This window comes from Suncus etruscus, chromosome 19, assembly GCF_024139225.1.
Source record: "Suncus etruscus isolate mSunEtr1 chromosome 19, mSunEtr1.pri.cur, whole genome shotgun sequence".
NCBI lineage: Eukaryota > Metazoa > Chordata > Mammalia > Eulipotyphla > Soricidae > Suncus > Suncus etruscus.
In genome coordinates this window covers 28179726-28199164 of record NC_064866.1, presented here as the reverse complement: position 1 = coordinate 28199164, position 19439 = coordinate 28179726, and the positions used below count along the sequence as shown (strand labels likewise).

The 19439-nt window shown below is 46.4% G+C and overlaps 1 protein-coding gene across 1 annotated transcript; it reads left to right on the top strand.

Annotated features, from left to right (window-relative positions):
* Positions 1 to 1527: 1527 nt before the first annotated feature.
* GNAT2 (G protein subunit alpha transducin 2) lies at positions 1528 to 18572 on the top strand. The gene is made up of 8 exons (XM_049765779.1): positions 1528 to 1645; positions 5564 to 5606; positions 5995 to 6136; positions 7449 to 7606; positions 13070 to 13198; positions 13403 to 13532; positions 17699 to 17852; positions 18382 to 18572. The coding sequence occupies exons 1-8, from the start codon at positions 1528 to 1530 to the stop codon at positions 18570 to 18572; spliced, it is 1065 nt and encodes a 354-aa protein (XP_049621736.1).
* Positions 18573 to 19439: the final 867 nt, after the last annotated feature.

Below are 19439 nucleotides of genomic sequence, written 5' to 3'. Positions count from 1 at the left end.
TTTGTTTGTTTGTTTTGTTTTTGTTTTTGTGTTACACCCAGGGGTTACTCCTGACTCTGTGCTCAGAAATCTCTACTGGCACACTCAGGGGACCATATAGGATGCCCAGATTTGAATCATCGTCCTTCTGCATGCAAGGCAAACACCCTGCCTCCATGCTATCTCTCTGGCCCCTGCTCAGTGCTTGTTTTGAAGCTGTTGGAGAAAACAGTTCTAATGTTCATAAGAAAGGGTGTTGTGGGGCCGGAGAGATAGCATGGAGGTAAGGCGTTTGCCTTTCATGCAGGAGGTCATCGGTTCGAATCCCGGCGCCCCATATGGTCCCCTGTGCCTGCCAGGAGCAATTTCTGAGCCTGGAGCCAGGAATAACCCCTGAGCACTGCCAGGTGTGACCCAAAAACCAAAAAAAAAAAAAGAAAGGGTGTTGTATATGAAAATATTTCCATAAGATTATCCTTTGCCTGTTGTCCCACCTTGACCTTCCAGGTGGGGCGCTGTTGAGAGCCAAATAAATAGCTTGGGTGCCAGGCGTTCAGGGTCTTTTGCCAGAGTGGGCTGGCTGGCTCGAGGTGTGTTTTGGAGCTAGCAGCAGGCTGACAAAGGAGTCTCTTCGCCCAACCTTTTATTCCTTAACCCTCCTGTCTGTGTGGATTATTTGCTGCGGATAAATATTACCAAGATTTCCCCCCCAAAAGGGGGCAAGAGGATGGGAATCAACTTCTTATTCTGAGAGCTCTTTGTGGATTCTCAAACAACCAAAAATGAAGTAAACGGGACCCAACAAAAGGGCACCCTCACCCCAAACAAAATCTCCCCTTGCCTGGGACCTGGGCTATACCAGAGGTAAGGGGCTTACCGTGCATGCAGGATGCCCCAGTTCCATTTCATGCATTCATACTCTGTCCCAGATTATCATGGGTGCAGCCCTGGAGTGTCCCCAGCACCTCAGGACAGCAGGGTAATCCTAGTTGCACTGTATCCTTGGGTCCTTGCGTTAACCCTATGACCCTTTATAAGGCTGTCCCAGCCACCCCCCAAATAAAATCAATTTCCCTGCCAAGACAGGCCTAGAGTAATGGAGAGTATATAGTGAAGGCTCAAGCCATCACAACCCAGTCTCTGAGACATCCTCAGCTGTGAGCACTGGGGCAGCTTCCTGTCTGGCTCCAAGGCTGCAGAAATTGAGCTCTGGGAGGACTCTGGGAAGGATGGGAGCGGGGGGGGGGGGGGGGGGGAGGGTTGTCTTATTCCAAGATCTCAAGATCTCAGGAACCCTCAGCCTCTCCAGCATCCAGCAGACCTTCCCTGAGCTCCAAGAGCACCACATCTCTCTGCCCTTTGTTATTCTGAGCTCTTAATGGGCTTGACCCATCCCAGGCTGCCAATCCCACACTAAGCAGGTCTTCTGCGGTGGGGAGCCTAGAGTTTGAGATTAGAAAGGAGCTGGATCCTGATTTACTCTTTTCTTGTCTTCCCTCTTCCCAGGTAAGAAACCCAGCAGGAGACGCTGAAGGCTGGAGGCAGAAGATGGGCAGTGGAGCCAGCGCCGAAGACAAGGAGCTGGCTAAGAGGTCCAAGGAACTGGAACGGAGGCTGCAGGAGGACGCAGCCCAGGAAGCCAAGACGGTCAAGTTGCTGTTGTTGGGTGAGTGCTGGGAAGGGGTACCTGAGATGAGGACCAGCACCTAGCACTCATCTTGAGGAGGAGGGATCCTGAGATGTGGGGATCAGAAGCTCATAGGCTGAGCCCCATGTCCCAGGAAGATGTGGGGTAGCATGGTCTCTAGTACTGTGAGGAATCAACAAGGACTCACCTCTGTTTAGACTTCACTAAACCTAACATCTTCTCTTTGGCCAGACAGCTGTGGAGAGCAAGACTGGTGAACCTGGATGTGCCAGCACTCTCCCACCTAGAATCTGTGGGGGTCAAGTACAGAGACTAGAACTAGCCCTTCCTTCCCTACCTGGCTGTGTCTTGCATTCCTCCCCCATTCCATAAGACATCCTTTAAAACATGAGTCAGGGTGATAACTCAGGTGGTAAAGCACATGGCTAGCAAGTGTGAAGCTCTGGGTTCAATCCCCAACACTGCGTGGCCCCCTGAGCAAATCAGGTATGGCCCCTATCAAAAAATTGTGAGTTGGGAGAGACAAATGATGTCTAGAAATGCTGGAATTCCTGCTTTGTATGCAGGAGTTCTTCATTCCACCCCCAGCAGAGCTAGGACTAGGCCCTGAGCATCATTAAGAACTCCATTCTCCTCCCAAGATTTTTTTTGAAAGTTCTTATCTTTTTTTATAATTTTTATTGTGACCAAAAGTGAATAAGAAATCTTTCACAGTAATATTTAAGGTACATAGTGTCAATGAATCAGGGCCATTGCCACCATCAGGGCTGTCCTCCCTCCACCCCTTTTCCCAACCTCCCAGGATTTTTTGTTTGTTTATGGGCCACACCTGGTGATGGCTCAGGGCTTATTCCTGGCTATGTGCCCAGGGATCACTCCTGGTGGGACTTGAGGGACCATATGGGATGCCAGAGGTCAAAGTCAGCAAGTGTTGGGTCAATATAGCCTTACCTGCTGTACTAGCACTCTGATTTCCCAAAATATTTTCTTGGTTTTGGGGTCACAGCTGGTTGCACTCAGGGTTTACTCTTGGCTTTGTGCTTAAGAATTATTCCTGTGGGGCTTGGGTCCATATTGGGTCCCAGGGAGTGAATCCAGATTGATCATGTGTAAGGAAAGCATGCTACCTGTGTACCAAGTACCAGCTCTCCAATCCTCCTCTTCAACATTTTTTGGGGGGTTTGGAGGCCACACCTGGCTATGATCAGGGCTTATTCCTAGCTAACGCAGGCATTACACCTAGTAGGCTCAGGGACCATATAGGGTGCTGTGTGAAGCCAGATCAGTCATCTGCAAGGCAAATGTACTATTGCTCTGCCTCACCTCCACCATATATATAGTTTTAAATTTTATTCATATTTTTTTCAACTAGGGAGTCCTAAGTGGGGAGAAATGGGACCTTTTGGGAGGAGTTTATGTCTCCAAGTGGTACCATTTCCAGAAATTCTTAGTCAACCAATTTAGCATTTCAATGCCAGGGCCAAATAGTACTGAGGATGGAACCCGGATCAGCAGCATGGAAGGATTTCACTGTAACCCCTCATTTCTTCAGTTGCATCCTTCAGCAGCCTTTTTCAGGGTCTCTTCTTCTTTGTGTGTGTGTTTTTGTTTGTTTATTTGTTTTACATTTTTAAATTTCAGGGTCTCTTCTAATGCCCTGACAGATGGCAGTTCAACGCCTGAGCACCAAAACTAATCATTGATCTGTGCTGGGAAAAGCTAAGCTCCTCAGTGGGTCTGTCAGAGAAACCCCCTGTTGCTGCAAATAGAACCAAGATTATAGTGTTCAAGGCCTCCTTACCGCTCTGCAGAGGAAAACATGGGGGTCCAAGGGTGGCTCTGGATCGATGAAGTCCCTAAGGCCCCTCCTCTCCAGTGGGAGTAGCACACTCAAAAAGAGCATGAATGTTGTGCCCAGGCTCCATAGAGCACAGGAGGCTATGGAAGGGAGAAGAAAGCAAGGCCGCCAGATAAGCTTTTCGACCTAAGCAGCTTTCTTTCTCAATCTGGATAAGCAGCTCAAGAAGTGAGGCACAGGCTGACCAGGAAGGGCTGGAGGCATCAGGACATGATGCCTGGGGAGCAGGTTAGTGGGCCATAAAAGGTCTGGAGGATTGTTTTTGTTTTTGAGGGGGTGGAAGGTTTAGGTTTCTGGACCATACCCAGTTTACTTTATGCCCTGGGCTCTATGCCCAGTAATCACTGCTGGTGGGGCTTGGGAGAGACACCAATTAAGATGTGGTTATTCTTTCTCGAGGGAGATCACACGCATACACAAAGACACAATGACAGACACAGGCACAGACAAGAGTGGGAAAAGGATTCCAGATCCAAATCCGTTTATTGAAACTCAAAGCCCCGATTATATACTTTTGGGGGGCACAGCTCCGCTCGTAAATATGTTGATAGGGGACAGATACATTGAACAGGCCAGATTGTCCAGATAACAGGTGGACAGATAACAGATAACTTCTCATCGGCAAGTGGGACGGAATGTACAGATCATGAGATCCATCTCCATCAGGCCAGGGTGCACTGATAATGGAACCCATCTTGGGCAGGTCGGAATGTACAGATAACGGGGGCCTCATAATTTAGACTCAGTTTTCCAGGACCAAAATTCTGTGCCTTCTTTGTTTCTGTACAAGCCTTAAATCTTAAATGTTTACATTTATTTCTTAAGACCATCTGCTTTTAGTACAGCTCTCTGTTGTTGCGGAGACCTGCTTTTAGCAAAGTTCTGTGTTTGTCACAAGGTCCTGCTTTTTAGCTAAGTTTTCTGCCCGTTATAAGGGCTTCCGTCAGGGTTTTTTGTCTCCAAGTGGTGCCACTCCCAGGAATTCTTGGTCAACCAATTTAGCATTTCAATGCCAGGGCCAAATAGTACTGGGGGTGGAACCCAGATTAGCAGCATGGAAAGATTTTACTGTAACCCCTCATTTCTTCAGCTGCATCCTTCGGCAGTCTTTTTGTTTTGTTTTTGTTTGTTTGTTTTTACATTTTTAAATTTCAGAGTCTCTTCTAATGCCCTGACAGATGGCAGTTCAATGCCTGAGCACCCAAGCTAATCACTGATCAAAATATATAGCACCAGGAATTGAACCCAGGTTGGCCATGGATAAGGCTGTGCTTAACCTCTGTACTATCTCTCTGGCCCCTGGTGGAGGGTCTTGAATGAGGATCAACAGATCAGAGAGAATATTGAGACATAAGCAGAAGTAAGATAATAGAAAAGCACTTTTAGTGACCCTGGGGTTCGCTCAGGTCCTTACCCAAGGCCACTCTCTGAGTATAAATGGGAGAAGGAGTCAGAAGACTTCCCCTGAACAGAAATGACTGCCAAGGAGATTTTTGTCTCCCTGGGGCAGATATTTGAGGACACCCCCTCATCTTCTTTTTGTTGCTGCTATTTTTGCAGTGATGAGAGTAGTTGATCTGGTTGTACTGCCCACACACATTTGGCTCTACCTGGAGCTTACACCTTTTGTTGCAGGGCCAAAGTCCTAAACAGTAGAGCTGTTAGCACCAAGGCCCCAACTCATAGCCTTGTGCTCCAAGTCTGTCCTTTTAGCTATTGAACCATCATCTCCTGGGGCTCTGGGAAACATTCTTAGCTAGAACTGGGGAGTGGAAGGCTACTGGTCTTTAGTAGGTAGAGATCAGGAGTGAAGGTAAACACTCTACAATGCACAGAACAAACCTCCAGAAACAAGAATACCCAGTATTACAGGCAGGGGAGCTTGCTCTGAATTCAGACTGGCTATCAAGCAAGACTGGCAGAAATGTAGGGCAGGGACCCACTTGTCCCTATGGAGTTTTCTTTCTCCCCCAGCACGTCCAAGCCAGCACTGGCTGGGTGGCCTCAGACCACCTGCTGTGGGCGTGGCACATGACTGCATATGAGAACCATGCAAAGTTGCAAATTTCTCCCCACAGGTGCAGGTGAGTCAGGAAAAAGCACCATCGTCAAACAGATGAAGTGAGTAGGAACAAAGTTCCAGAGGACAGGGGGGTGGGGGAGGTGGAAGATGGCATGGGGCCAGGAGGAGGGTAGAGGCTCTTTGGTGGTAATGAAATCAGACATGAAGACTATAATGGACCTGGTGCCTAATGTCCCTCATCTGCCTGCTTCTTGCCTCTCATTCCTCACTCGGGACAGCAGTAGAAATCACAATCATGTTGTTTTTCCCTGTTATTTGCTTCTCCTTTTTTGAGGTATACCTGGGGGTGGCTCCCACAGAGCTTTGAGGGACCAAACTTGAGCCTCCTGCATGCAAAGCTATGCCTCTCAGCCTGTTGAGCTTTTTCTAACCCAGATTCCCTGGGCCCACGGGGCAAGCTGAGGTCTGGTCTGTCCTTCCTCACAGGATCATTCACCAGGATGGCTACACACCAGAAGAATGCTTGGAGTACAAGGCCATCATCTACGGCAATGTGTTGCAGTCCATCCTGGCTATTATCCGGGCCATGACCACACTAGGCATCGACTATGATGATCTGAGCCATGTGGTATGTAGCTAAAGCATATGAGGGAGTGTGGAAGTAAGAGTGATGAGATGTGGGCAGGTGGCAACAAATCATGAAGAATCCAGAGCAATAGTATACTGGGTAGGACACTTGCCTTGCATGTAGACAACCTGAGCTGGTTTTTAGAGCCCCATATGATCCCCCCAAGCCATGTCAGGAGTGATCTGAGTTTAGAGCCAGGAATAAGTCTGGTCACTGTTGGGTGTTGTTCAAAACAAACAAACAAAACAAAACAAAACAAAAACAACAAGCAAGTCCTGATGAAAGAAGGTCAAATAGAGTGTGAGCTTCTAATCATCTTTTTTTTTGCTTTTGTTTTTATTTTTGGGTCACACCCAGTGGTGCTCAGGGGTTACTCATGGCTCTGCATTCAGATATTGCCCCTGGCAGGCACGGGGGACCATATGGGATGCTGGGATTCGAACCACTGTTCATCCTGGATTGGCTGCATGCAAGGCAAATGCCCTACCGCTGTGCTATCTCTCCGTCCCCTTCTAATCTTGATCATTCCTTAATCAATTCTTTCTATGATAGTGTTTGTAAAATTTGCTCTTTCTGGGACTGGTAAGGTGCTTGCAAAAGCCTTAGTTATAGCATTAAATAATTCATATATTCAAATAACTGGAAGAACAAAGGGATTGAGCTCCTGTCTTCCATCCTTGTCTATTTCATGAACAATATGCCCTCTTACTTTTTTTCTTAATTGTGAGGACCATAGTCAGCAATATTCAGGGAATCATGGAGTGCTGGGGACTGGGGCTGGGCCTTCTTCATGCAAGATATGTGCTCTACCACTAGAATCCCATTTCAGATCTCTAAATGTAGCCTTTGTTTATTTGTTTGGGGGCTACACCTGACTGTGAACGGACCTATTCTTAAAACTGTGTTCAGGGCTCATTCCTGGCAGTGCTAGTGATTGATCCAAGATGAGCTACATGCGCTTTCACCCCTGTATAATCTCTCCAACATGCAACAAAGTCTTTAAATTTAACACCATTGTTCCCACAGCAAAAGAACCCTCTTCTTGTGGTGTTAGACTTTGGGGTGAAAAGTAACATGGAGGAATTCCTCCCAGAACCTCAGCTAGCCTTGAGCCAACCCAAGGCTGGCTCTGTTGCCTTTCTCTGCCTCTCAGAGTATACTAAAAGCTTGCATACATAGGGTCTTGCTGGAGTCTACTACTCCCTCTGGCTGTGGTGGCAATGCAGACTGTTTCACTCTTGAAGTCTTCCCAGAATCCCTCCAGGATGGCCATGAGTCAGGTGTCATTTTCAACTAGGTTTCTATTCTGCAGGATGATGGGCGGCAACTCAATAACCTGGCAGACTCCATTGAGGAGGGTACCATGCCCCCTGAACTGGTGGAAATCATCAAAAGGCTCTGGAAGGATGGAGGGGTGCAAGCCTGCTTTGACAGAGCTGTAGAGTACCAGCTCAATGACTCAGCGTCCTAGTAAGTCTCTGAAGAGGACAGGGGTCGGGTGAGGTACATAAACTGAAAGAATTGAATATCTCAAACAAGGTACTCAAGAACATGCATTATCCCAGCTTGCATCAGGCTCAAGGGGATGGAAAGGTCATTACTTTCATTCATTATTTTGATTCTACATATAGCATTGAGACTCCAGGGTAGAGTTTGAAAGGCTCTAATGGTATAAACTAATGGTGCTCCTTCAGATGTTTGGCACCATTTGTAGGACAGACAGTCTTGGGCACGTTTCACGAGAACTAAAAAGTACCAGTGATATGAAAAGCTAGCGTGTGTGTGATGGTATAGAATTTCCATTCATTTGATCACAGTATTCACAAGAGAAGTAATTCTAATACACAGTAGCAGAAATGGGGCTTTGAATGTGTGGCTTTTATTTTACCTCAAACTAAATGGAAGATATGGGGTAATAAAATCTATCCCTACCCTTCAAAAATAAATAAAATGGCTGGGGCAAAAGAGTGGGTTTCAAGGGTTGATTAAGGCACTTGCTTTTCTGTGGTTGAAACCAGTTTGACCCCTGGCATCATGTGTGGTCCCTTGAGCACCATCAAGAGTCATCCCTAGGGCTGGTGAGGTGGCGCTAGAGGTAAGGTGTCTGTCTTGCAAGTGCTAGCCAAGGAAAGACCGAGGTTCGATCCCCCAACGTCCCATATGGTCCCCCAAGCCAGGGGTGATTTCTGAGCGCTTAGCCAGGAGTAACCCCTGAGCATCAAACGGGTGTGGCCCAGAAAAAAAAAAAAGAGTCATCCCTTAGCACAGAACCAAAAGTGAGGTGGAAGAATTACTGCCAGGTATTGCATCCAAATACCCCAAAATTAAATTAAGTGTCGGGGCCCGCAAGATGGAGCCCCAAGGACTGAACTGTTGGATAGGGCTTGAGTGGTTCTCTACTGTGCTTTGAAATCAATGCCCTTACTTTTCCCTTTCAATTTTTATTGAACCACCATGAATTACAAAGTCACAAGGTAATTCATGATTGAGTTTCAGACATACCATGTTCCCACTTCCCTTCACCATTCTCCACTTCCCACAACCAATGTCCCCAGTTCCCCACTTTTAAATTTTTATTGAATCACAGTTAATTTAATTCAATGACTTATGACAGGGACATTTGCTACAGTTCCCTTCTTTCCCTAATGCTTCACTGAAGCCTACGGAAGAGCCCCCTCCATCTCAAGTAGGAACTGATCTGATTATAAGCCCTAATCCCCATCCTCTGAGCCTGGCATGGAGCCACTTCCAGAACCAGGAGAAACCAGGTAGCCCTGCCCATGGCCCCTATCCTCAGACCTGCTCTTAGGTCTGACTTTCCTGCTGGTAACCTAGGCTCACTCAAGCTACTAACAAGTCTTATTTTTGGGGGGGTTGGGGGGTTGGGGCCATACCCGGTGATGCACAGGGGTTACTCCTGGCTATGTGCTCAGAAATCACTCCTGGCTTGGGGGACATTTGGGACGCTGGGGGATTGAACCTTAGTCCGTCCTAGGCTAACACAGGCAAGGCAGATGCCTTACCGCTTGCGTCACCGCTCTGGCCCCTAACATGTCTACTTTCTTCTAAGAGAGTGCAATAGAAGCCTTTGCTGGTTACTCATTCTCCCTTTCCCCTTCTCTCTTTTTTTGCTGTGATGACCAAGAGTTACACACATGGTCATGTTGTTCCCTTGGGCTGTGTACTTACTTGTTAGAGTGCTTGTAATTTGAGTTGTGGTGCTTGCATATTTGGTTGCAGGGCACCAGAGAACTCATACCTTGTGGCACCAGGGATAACAAACAGCAGTGCCACCAGGATTGCATTTAGCATTTGAAGCAGTAACAGGGACAGAATTCAGTCTGTGTCGCAAAGTGCTATATGGCACCTTCCATAGCTTCTTCAGTCAGGGGTGAAAGTAGGAAACAGAAAGCTGCCGGGGTAAATAAGGGAATCTGGTCGGGAATTAGAGAAAAATCAGCTTTATATAACTGGTTCCCCATGGGCCCAGAGTGATGGTGCAGAGGTAGGTCATTTGCATTGCATGAGACTGACCTAGGATGGACCACAGTTTGATCCCCCAGTGACCCATATGGTCCCCAAGCCAGGAGCAATTTCTGAGCACAGAGCCAGGAGTAATCCCTGAGCGTCACTGGGTGTGGCCCCAAAACCTAAAACAAAAACAAAACAAAACAAAAAAACTGGTTCCTCAAAGGAGACAGAGTTTACTAATCCTATCTCAATCAGCAGAGTTTAACCAACCTGTGATAAAGTCATCATTATTATCCTTGGAACACTGATAAAAAAATATTAAGATCCTGAGTGTTGCCAGAAATGTCAAATCATTTGAGATAATTTGCACCAAGGAAGACAGCATATTTTATTAAATCCCATTTAGGACAAAAAGCTGAGGTTCATTCAACAGAGTCCATTAATTTGTGATAAATGGCAAAAAGGCTACATTGGAATTGAGATCTATTTGACCAGAGTTAAGCCTTTTTTTTTTTAAATCCAGCACAATGCCTTCTGGAAAAGCTCTTGACTTTATTCTTTATCTGTAAAATGCAACATGAGGAACCAGAGCAACAGCACTATGGTAGGGTGTTTACCTTGCATGTGGCCAACTCGTGTTCGATCCTTGGCATCCCATATAGTCCCCAAAGTCTGCCAGGAGTAATTTCTGAGTAACAAACACCATTGGGTGTGGCCCAAACACCCTAATAAATAAAATACAACATGAAACTTGAAGGCTCATGATTAAATGAGAATCCACATGTGAAATCATGGACACAGAAGCCACTTGTGCTATTTTCTTCTCCTCTCGGTCATCTCACTTCATGTTTGCCTTCTTTTTTCCAAAATAAAAATCATTAAATAGGGCCGGGCGGTGGCGCTGGAGGTAAGGTGCCTGCCTTGCCTGCGCTAGCCTAGGACAGACTGCGGTTCGATCCCCCGGTGTCCCATATGGTCCCCCAAGAAGCCAGGAGCAACTTCTGAGCGCAGAGCCAGGAGTAACCCCTGAGCGGCACAGGGTGTGGCCCAAAAAACAAAACAAAAAAAAAAATCATTAAATAGATAAAAAAGAGAGAATGGTATTGCAAATGGCCTACCGTCTACAGCTAGCTACTCTTGTTTCATTTTATTTCATTCCTCCACTGGATTCATATGGAGCGGATTCCAGACATACTATTTCATCCTGAAATTTTTATTATACATCTCTAAAAAAGATGAACTCTTAGGAAATAACATCATCACAGCTAAATATTTAAGTATGCCTTCATGCCATTAAACATCCAAGTCAGTGTTCAAATATTCCCAGTTATCTCAATGCTTTTACACCCCCTCAACACAATCCAGGATACAGATAAGGCTCATGCATTGCAGAACCTGTGTTTTTGTTTTTAGTTTCTGAGCCATACCACTATTGGTGGTGATTGGAGATTGCCAGGGACTGAACCCAAATCAGATATTTGCAGGCAAGCTCCTACCTGCTATTGCTCCAGTCTCCTCTCATATCACTCTCATATTACTTTCTTTTCTTTTTTTGGGGGGAGGGGGGTCACACCCGGCAGTGATCAGGGGTTACTCCTGGCTCTACGCTCAGAAATTGCTCCTGGCAGGCTCGGAGGGCCGTATGGGATGCCAGGATTCGAACCACCGTCCTAAGGCATGCAAGGCAAACGCCTTACCTCCATGCTATCTCTCCGACCCCTCATATTACTTCCTTTTTTTTTTTTTTTTTTTTTTGGTTTTTGGGCCACACCCGGCAGTGCTCAGGGGTTACTCCTGGCTGTCTGCTCAGAAATAGCTCCTGGCAGGCACGGGGGAACCATATGGGACACCGGAATTCGAACCAACCACCTTTGGTCCTGGATCGGCTGCTTGCAAGGCAAATGCCACTGTGCTATCTCTCCGGGCCCATATTACTTTCAATCTACCTACTCCAGCTCCTTTTCATTGTGGTGCTGGTAAGGAGACCAATACTACCTGGATGGAACTGAGAATCAAAACTATTTTTGTTGTTGTTGTTGTTTGTTGTTGTTTTTGGGTCACACCTACAGCGCTCATGGATTAGTCTTGGCTATGCACTCAGAAATCACTCCTGGCAGGCTCAGGGGACCATCTGGGATGCTGGGAATCGAACTAGAGTCTGTCTGGGGTTGGCCACATACAAGGCAAACGCCCTACCGCTGTGCTATCTTTCTGGCCCCTGCCTGAATCTTTTGCCACCTATTTAAGCTACCAAGCTACATTCACAGTACACCCACAGCTGGGTGGGTGGGGTTGTTGAACAAACAATAATAACAACAAACTCAATAACAAAAATAATAACAACAGGGCTGGAGAGATGATAGCATGGAGGTAAGGCATTTGCCTGATATGCAGAAGGACGATGGTTCGAATCCCAGCATCCCATATAGTCACCTGAGCCTTCCAGGAGTGATTTTTGAGCATAAAGCCAGGAGTAACCCCTGAGCGCCACCAGATGTGACCCAAAACGCAAAAAAAAAAAATAATAACAATAAAAATAAAAAATCTTTTAACCAAGGTGTTTAAATAAAATATTATTAAAAAATTAAAAAAAATCTTTGTAGTCAGGAAAATTCTGAGGAAAAATGACTGAGTTGGGGCCAGAGCAATAGGAAACAGATAGGGTGCTTGCTTTATCCTATGTCATGGGGCTGACTTAGGTTTGAGCCCCAGCATCCCATCTGGCCCTCCTAGAACTGCCTAGAAATAATTCATAACCACAGAAGTAGGAGTAACCTTTGAGCATTGGAGAGTGTGGCTCAAAACCAAAACAGAAAATGACTGACTTGATTTAAATGAGACAAATCCCCCTGCATCCAGTGAGGGTGTCCACTAGTCCACTTTCACTTTATCCTATGAGGACAAAAGTTAGGGTTTGAGGGGCCGGGCGGTGGCGCTAGAGGTAAGGTGCCTGCCTTGCCTGCACTAGCCTTGGACGGACCGCGGTTCGATCCCCTGGTGACCCATATGGTCCCCCTAGCCAGGAGCAACTTCTGAGCGCATAGCCAGGAGTAACCCCTGAGCGTCACCGGGTGTGGCCCAATAAACCAAAAAAAAAAAAAGAAAAAAAAAGTTAGGGTTTGAAGAAAAAAATTCTTGTTCTTGGGCCGGAGCAGTGGTGCAAGTGATAGGTCATTGTGATAGCATGATAGCTATCATGTGATATCTTGATAGATATCAAGTGATAGCATGCGCTAGCCTAGAATGGACCATGGTTCGATCCCATGGCATCCCACATGATTCATCAAGCCAGGAGCAATTTCTGAGCATATATCCAGGAGTAACCCCAGGTGTGGCTCCAAAACAAAACAAAACAAAATCCTTGTTCAATCTATCCCCAAATTCACTGTATGTAAAAGGGCCTTTAACTCCTTGGGCTTTGGCTGAACAGTTCAGTCATTGATGTCCCTTACCTTCCTCCAGCTACCTGAACCAACTAGACCGCATCACCGCTCCCAGCTACATCCCCAATGAGCAAGACGTGCTGCGCTCCAGAGTCAAGACCACAGGCATCATTGAGACCAAGTTTTCTGTGAAAGACTTAAACTTCAGGTCAGTACCTGGTTCCCTTGGGAACACACACACAACATCCCCCAAAAGGACCTGGATGGGCTTTGGCACCCTCAGAGACACCCCATCTGAATGACAGTCTTTGTTTATCCTCTCCCCGAACACCCAAGCGCTAGGCCCTGCCAGCCTCAGTGGTAAGCACCCAATATTAGGGGCCTCCCTGTGAGAGCAGCTGCTTCTTCCCAGGATGTTTGATGTAGGAGGGCAGCGGTCGGAGCGGAAGAAGTGGATCCACTGCTTTGAGGGGGTCACCTGTATCATCTTCTGTGCAGCTCTCAGCGCTTATGACATGGTGCTAGTGGAGGATGACGAAGTGGTGAGTGACCTCTGCGCAAGAGCTCTAGCTTTTTCTCCAAGTTATGTGTCTCCTTACACACCAATTTGGTAGCTGTCAGCTCCCAGTAAGACACTGAGTCTCTCACCTCATTTCCTTCAGGTGGCCTCCCCTGTCTTATAGCTTAGCCATCTAGTCTCATATCATGGTTTCCCATCCCATTTCTATGTGTAGCGCCCTTAGAGTATCTTGGGGTCCATTTGCCCCTTGGCAGAGAAATGCTCTTGGATCCAACCAATCAGTATCTCAGACATACAATTCTTCAGAAACCTCTTTGTCAGACTCAACACATGCACTTTAGAGCTTTGGGTTTACTGAGCGTGACCTTGGTCTGAGAGTAGACAGTCAAATAGCATTTGGACTATATAAAACACCCAAGGAATATAGTACTAAAGGGACTATTAACTCTCTTCAGCAAAGCATCTAAACCTAGTTCCCTCCTTTAAGTTGCCTTTAGGAGACCAGGGGAGAAATGGCACCAAGAAAACAACACACATCATTGGTTACGTGATGCAACATCAGAGGGCTGAACTACTAACCTCATTTGGTAGCCTAAATATGAAATGTGAAGCAGCAGGACTGAGAGATGGGCAAGTTGGGGTTCTCATGTGCCACTCAAGCTGGCAGCTGGACAGTTCCCTGGGGTCAGTCTCTGAAGTCTGATTCTTTTAAGCCCAGTTCCATAGACAAAAGCTCTATAAGAAAATATTCATGCCCAGCAAGATACCTTAAGTCTGATTGATACCAAAGACATGGAAAACTAATATTACCTATCAGCTCCCTAATGGGGTTAGTCTTGGCTCTGGTCTTAGAAACCACACCTAGCAGGCTTGGGGGACCATATGGAATGTCAGGGATTAAATCCCGGTTGACCATGTTGCAAGGCAAATGCCCTACCCACTGTACTATCTCTCTGGCCCACGGGGTCTAGTTTCTGATGCAAAAATCTTGTGTCCTTTATTACTTGCTCCAGCTCTTCCTTCTCTTTAATAATACAAATTCACGGGGCCGGAGAGATAGCATGGAGGTAAGGCAGAAGGATGGTGGTTCGAATCCGGGCATTCCATATCTATCTACCTTGCCCATGCTACCCTAGGATAGACCATGGTTCGACCCCCCAGTGTCCCATATGGTCCCCCAAGCCAGGAGCGATTTCTGAGCGTAAAGCCAGGAGTAACCACTGAGCACAGCCGGGTGTGACCCAAAAAGCCAAAACAAAACAAAAAACAAACAAATTCACATGATCTTGTTTAAAAATAAAACTAGAGAGATGGGGCATACCCAGCTGTATTAAGGTTTTTTTCCCCCTGGGCTCTACATTTAGGGATCATTTCTGGTAGTGCTCAGGGGATCATGTGGAGAGCTAGGAATTTAACCTGGGTAAGTCGCATGCTAGAAAATTATCTTTCTGGACAGACCAACATTTTCATTTGAGTTGTTTTGGGAATCATACCTGGCAGCTCTCAGGGGACTATATGTGGTGCCGGATGGAGGGATGGAAGGAAGCAATATATATGCCTTGACCAACTAGTTAATACTCTCGACCCCTAGGGTCTTTTTTTTTTTGACTTTTCGGCCACACCCGGTGATGCTCAGGGGTTATTCCTGGCTATGTGCTCAGAAATTGCTCCTGGCTTGGGGGACCATATGGGACACTGGGGGATTGAATCATGGTCTATCCTAGGGTAGCGTGGGCAAGGTAGATAGATGCCTTACTGCTTGCAACACTGCTCTGGCCCCAAGGGGTATTTTTTGGGGGGATCACACCCGGCAACACTCAGGGGTTACTCCTAGCTCTACGCTCAGAAATCACTCCTGGCAGGTTCAGGGGACCATACGGGATGCAGGGATTTGAACCACCAACATTCTGCATGCAAGGCAAATGCCCTACCTCCATGCTATCTCTCCAGCCCTTAGGGGTATTATTTTTAAGTGAAGTGAGATACTTTTTTGAATGAAACTTATCTAGAAATATGTAAGGGAAAAGCATGGAAATATATGCGTAAGAGTATAAAGGCTTCTCCAGAGTGGAAAAAGCAGAGACAAGAGATAAGTGACAGAGGTAAGTATTAAAAGGAGAACCCAGGTTTGAAGAGGCCCCTAGACTACTTTATTTTTTTTTAATTTTTTAACTTTATTTATTTTATTATTATTATTATTTTTTTTTTTTTTTGGTTTTTGGGTCACACCCGGCGGTGCTCAAGGGTTACTCCTGGCTGTCTGCTCAGAAATAGCTCCTGGCAGGCACGGGGGACCATATGGAACACCGGGATTGACCCAACCACCTTTGATCCTGGATCGGCTGCTTGCAAGGCAAACACTGCTGTGCTATCTCTCCGGGCCCAAACTTTATTTATTGATTTGTTGTTGGGCCACACCCAGCGGCGCTCAGGGGTTACTCCTGGATCTGCACTCAGAAATTGCCCCTGCAGGCTGGGGGACCATATGGGATGCCCCCGGAATCGAACTGGGTCCCTCTTGGTTGGCCACATGCAAAGCAAACACCCTACTGCTCTCCTATCTCTCCACTCCACCCAGAGTACTTTTTTTTGTTTGTTTGTGTGTGTGTGTGTGTGTGTGTGTTTTTTTGGGGGGGGGTTCCACCCGGTAGCACTCAGGGGTTACTCCTGGCTCTACACTCAGAAATTGCTCCTGGCAGGCTCAGGGGACCATATGGGATGCCGGGATTCTAACCACCGTTCTTCTGCACACGAAGCAAATGCTCTACCTCCATGCTATCTCTCTGGCCCCTAGAGTACTTTTTAATACTTGCTAGTGATTGTCTAAAAGGCTCTCCATTTTCTTTGCCCTTTTTTGTCTGCCACATGCAAAGCCCTATTCACATTATACTATTGCTACAGCCCCCTATATCTTTTTTTAATTTTGGTTTTAGGGCCATTCCTGGCAATGTGCAGGGGTTACTCCTGGCTCTGTGCTCAGAAATTACTCCTGGCAGTGTTGGGGAACCATATGAGATGTTGGAATCAAACCCGGGTCAGCAAGGCAAATGCTCTACTTGCTGCCCTATCGCTCTGGTTCCTAAATCTTCTATTTTTGGGCCAGAGAGATAGCACAGCAGTAGGGCATTTGCCTTGCATGCAGAAGGATGGTGGTTCAAATCCCAGCATCACATATGGTCCCCTGAGTCTGCCAGGGCAATTTCTGAGCATAGAGTCAGGAATAGTCCCTGAGCACTGCTGGTGTAACCCCAAACCCAAAAATAATAAGCAAATCTTCTTCTTTTTTTTTTTTTTTTTGGTTTTTGGGTCACACCCGGCAGCACTCAGGAGTTACTCCTGGCTCTATGCTGAGAAATTGCTCCTGAGAAATCGTTTGCAAGGCAAACGCCCTACACCTCCATGCTATCTCTCCAGCCCCAAATCCTCTATTTTTAAATCTGAAGCTTTTGAGGTTTTAAAACCCTTTAAAAGGTTTTTGTAGGAAAAGGAGCAATGAAAAGAAGACTACATAAATTAGACTGTATCTTTTTTACTTGGTGAAAAGACACCAGAAGTCAGCTAACAGCATACTTCCAGTTCCTAACATCCTAGTCCTAGAAACAGGTCGGGCTACAGACGGAGCATGTCCGGATGCTCCCTGTGTCTTACCAATTCTCACCTGCTCAAAGTGGCCAGGAAAGGAGATGAGACAGTGCACATACTTGTGAGGAGGCACTGGGAGTCCCTGGAAGGCCAAGAATCTGTACTATGTTCCTGCAGAAACTGCAATCCCAGACTAATAGGAGCTTTCCAAAGCTGTCCCAGGAGGATGCAAGCTAACCCAGGTTGTTTCAATCCTGGATCAACTGCACTCGTGGCTGTCAAAGCTCTTACCTGCATTACAATTTTTATTCACCTCTATGTCTGCCACCATGCTGCATACATGATCTCATTAGACTTTCAGGGTAACCAGCTGTGACAGAGAAAAGACTCAGAAAGGCTCCCTAAGTTCTCCCCAGTTTCAAAGCTCTGCTAGAAAGATTAGAGGAAGTCAGATCTCTTGGGCACTATGCCAGCACACTAAAGAAGAGCTCACTTTTGTCCTATCTTTCTACATCTGGAACACTAGGCTTTCCACTGAGAACAAGGGCAGGGGGCAGGTATGTGTCACCACCAGCTCCAACTGATGTCTCTCATTTCCTCTGCTAGAATCGAATGCATGAGTCCTTGCACCTGTTCAACAGCATATGCAACCACAAGTTCTTTGCAGCTACTTCCATCGTCCTTTTTCTCAACAAGAAGGACCTCTTTGAGGAGAAGATCAAGAAAGCTCATCTCAGCATTTGTTTTCCAGAGTACGAGGGTAAGTTCTCTTCAGAGTAACTGGTGATGATCTCATGTCCTCTGGAAAGGAGGTATCAAGGAATTTGTCTTTTGGAAGAAAGTTGGGCCTTGGGCATTGGATTGTAATCCAGCTTTCCCTAAAACAAAGTAATCTTTTTTTTTTTTTTTTTGGTTTTTGGGCCATACCTGTTGATGCTCAGGGGTTACTCCTGGCTATGCGCTCAGAAATCACTCCTGGCTTGGGGGGCGCTTGCAAGGTAGACACCCTACCTCTTTTGTTACCTCTCCAGCCCAACAAAGCAATCTTTAAATGTAGGAATGTCCCTGATAGACCAAGAAAACCAAGGGTGGAGATGTAGAAATGCCTCCTTCCTCAAGTTTTGTGCCCAAGTGAGAAATGATTGGGATATTAGAGGAGGAAACCCTCTTTTATAAAATTAGGTTCCCTAGTACAGCTAACACTGAAGATCAAGCCAGACACCTAAAAAACACAGTAACTAAGAAGGGTTGATTTATCACACTTCTTCCCCATTTTTCTGGAAAAACAGGAAACAACTCTTACGAAGATGCAGGGAATTATATCAAGACTCAGTTCCTTGACCTCAACATGAGAAAAGACGTCAAAGAAATCTACAGCCACATGACTTGTGCTACAGACACACAGAATGTCAAATTTGTGTTTGATGCAGTTACAGATATCATCATCAAAGAAAACCTCAAGGACTGTGGACTCTTCTAATCGGCCCCATTTCACAAGAATACGATCAATAAGGCTTGAAATCCTTGTGATTCCAAGCAGAAAATTACAAATCAATACACTGTGAAGAATGAATCCCTTCTCCTATGAGTGACTACTAGAGGGCCTCGCGTTCACAAACAGGGTTAGCATATACTACGTTAGGAGTGCAAAACCTGGAGGTGGAGAGAAAGGACAGAGGGTAGGGCACTTGCCTTGCACACAGCCACCTGGGCAAGATCCCTGGCACTGCAGATGGTTCCCAAGCCCTGCCAGTAGTGATCCCTGAGCACAGAACCAGGAGTAAGCCCTGTGCCTGAGGTATAGCTCCCCAAAACAAAAAAGAGCGCAAAGCTAAGAGTTAAAAAACCCTGGGGCCGGGCCCGGAGAGATAGCACAGTGACATTTGCCTTGCAAGCAGCCTATCCAGGACCTAAGGTGGTTGGTTCGAATCCCGGTGCCCCATTATGGTTCCCCGTGCCTGCCAGGAGCTATTTCTGAGCAGATAGCCAGGAGTAACCCCTGAGCACTGCCAGGTGTGACCCAAAAACCAAAAAAAACAACAAAACAAAACAAAACAACAACAACAACAAAACCAACAAAAAACAAAAATCCTGGGGCAGAGAGATAGCATGGAGGTAAGTTGTTTGCCTTTCATGCAGAAGGTCATTGGTTCAAATACCGGCATCCCATAAGGTCCTCCGAGCCTGCCAGGAGCGATTTTTGAGCATGGAGCCAGGAGTAACCCCTGAGCACTGCTGGGTGTGACTCCAAAACAAAACAAACAAACAAACAAACAAACAAAGTTAAAGAACCCAAGAGTGGGGGTCAGAGCAATAGCACAAGAGGTAGGGCATTTTGTGGATTCAA

Excerpts from the sequence above, each read along its gene's own strand:
- GNAT2 (XM_049765779.1), top strand. The coding sequence starts at position 1,528 with ATGGGCAGTGGAGCCAGCGCCGAAGACAAGGAGCTGGCTAAGAGGTCC. Across the intron at positions 1,646-5,563 it reads GGTCAAGTTGCTGTTGTTGG|GTGCAGGTGAGTCAGGAAAA; the intron begins GTGAGTGCTGGG and ends TTCTCCCCACAG. Across the intron at positions 5,607-5,994 it reads ACCATCGTCAAACAGATGAA|GATCATTCACCAGGATGGCT; the intron begins GTGAGTAGGAAC and ends CCTTCCTCACAG.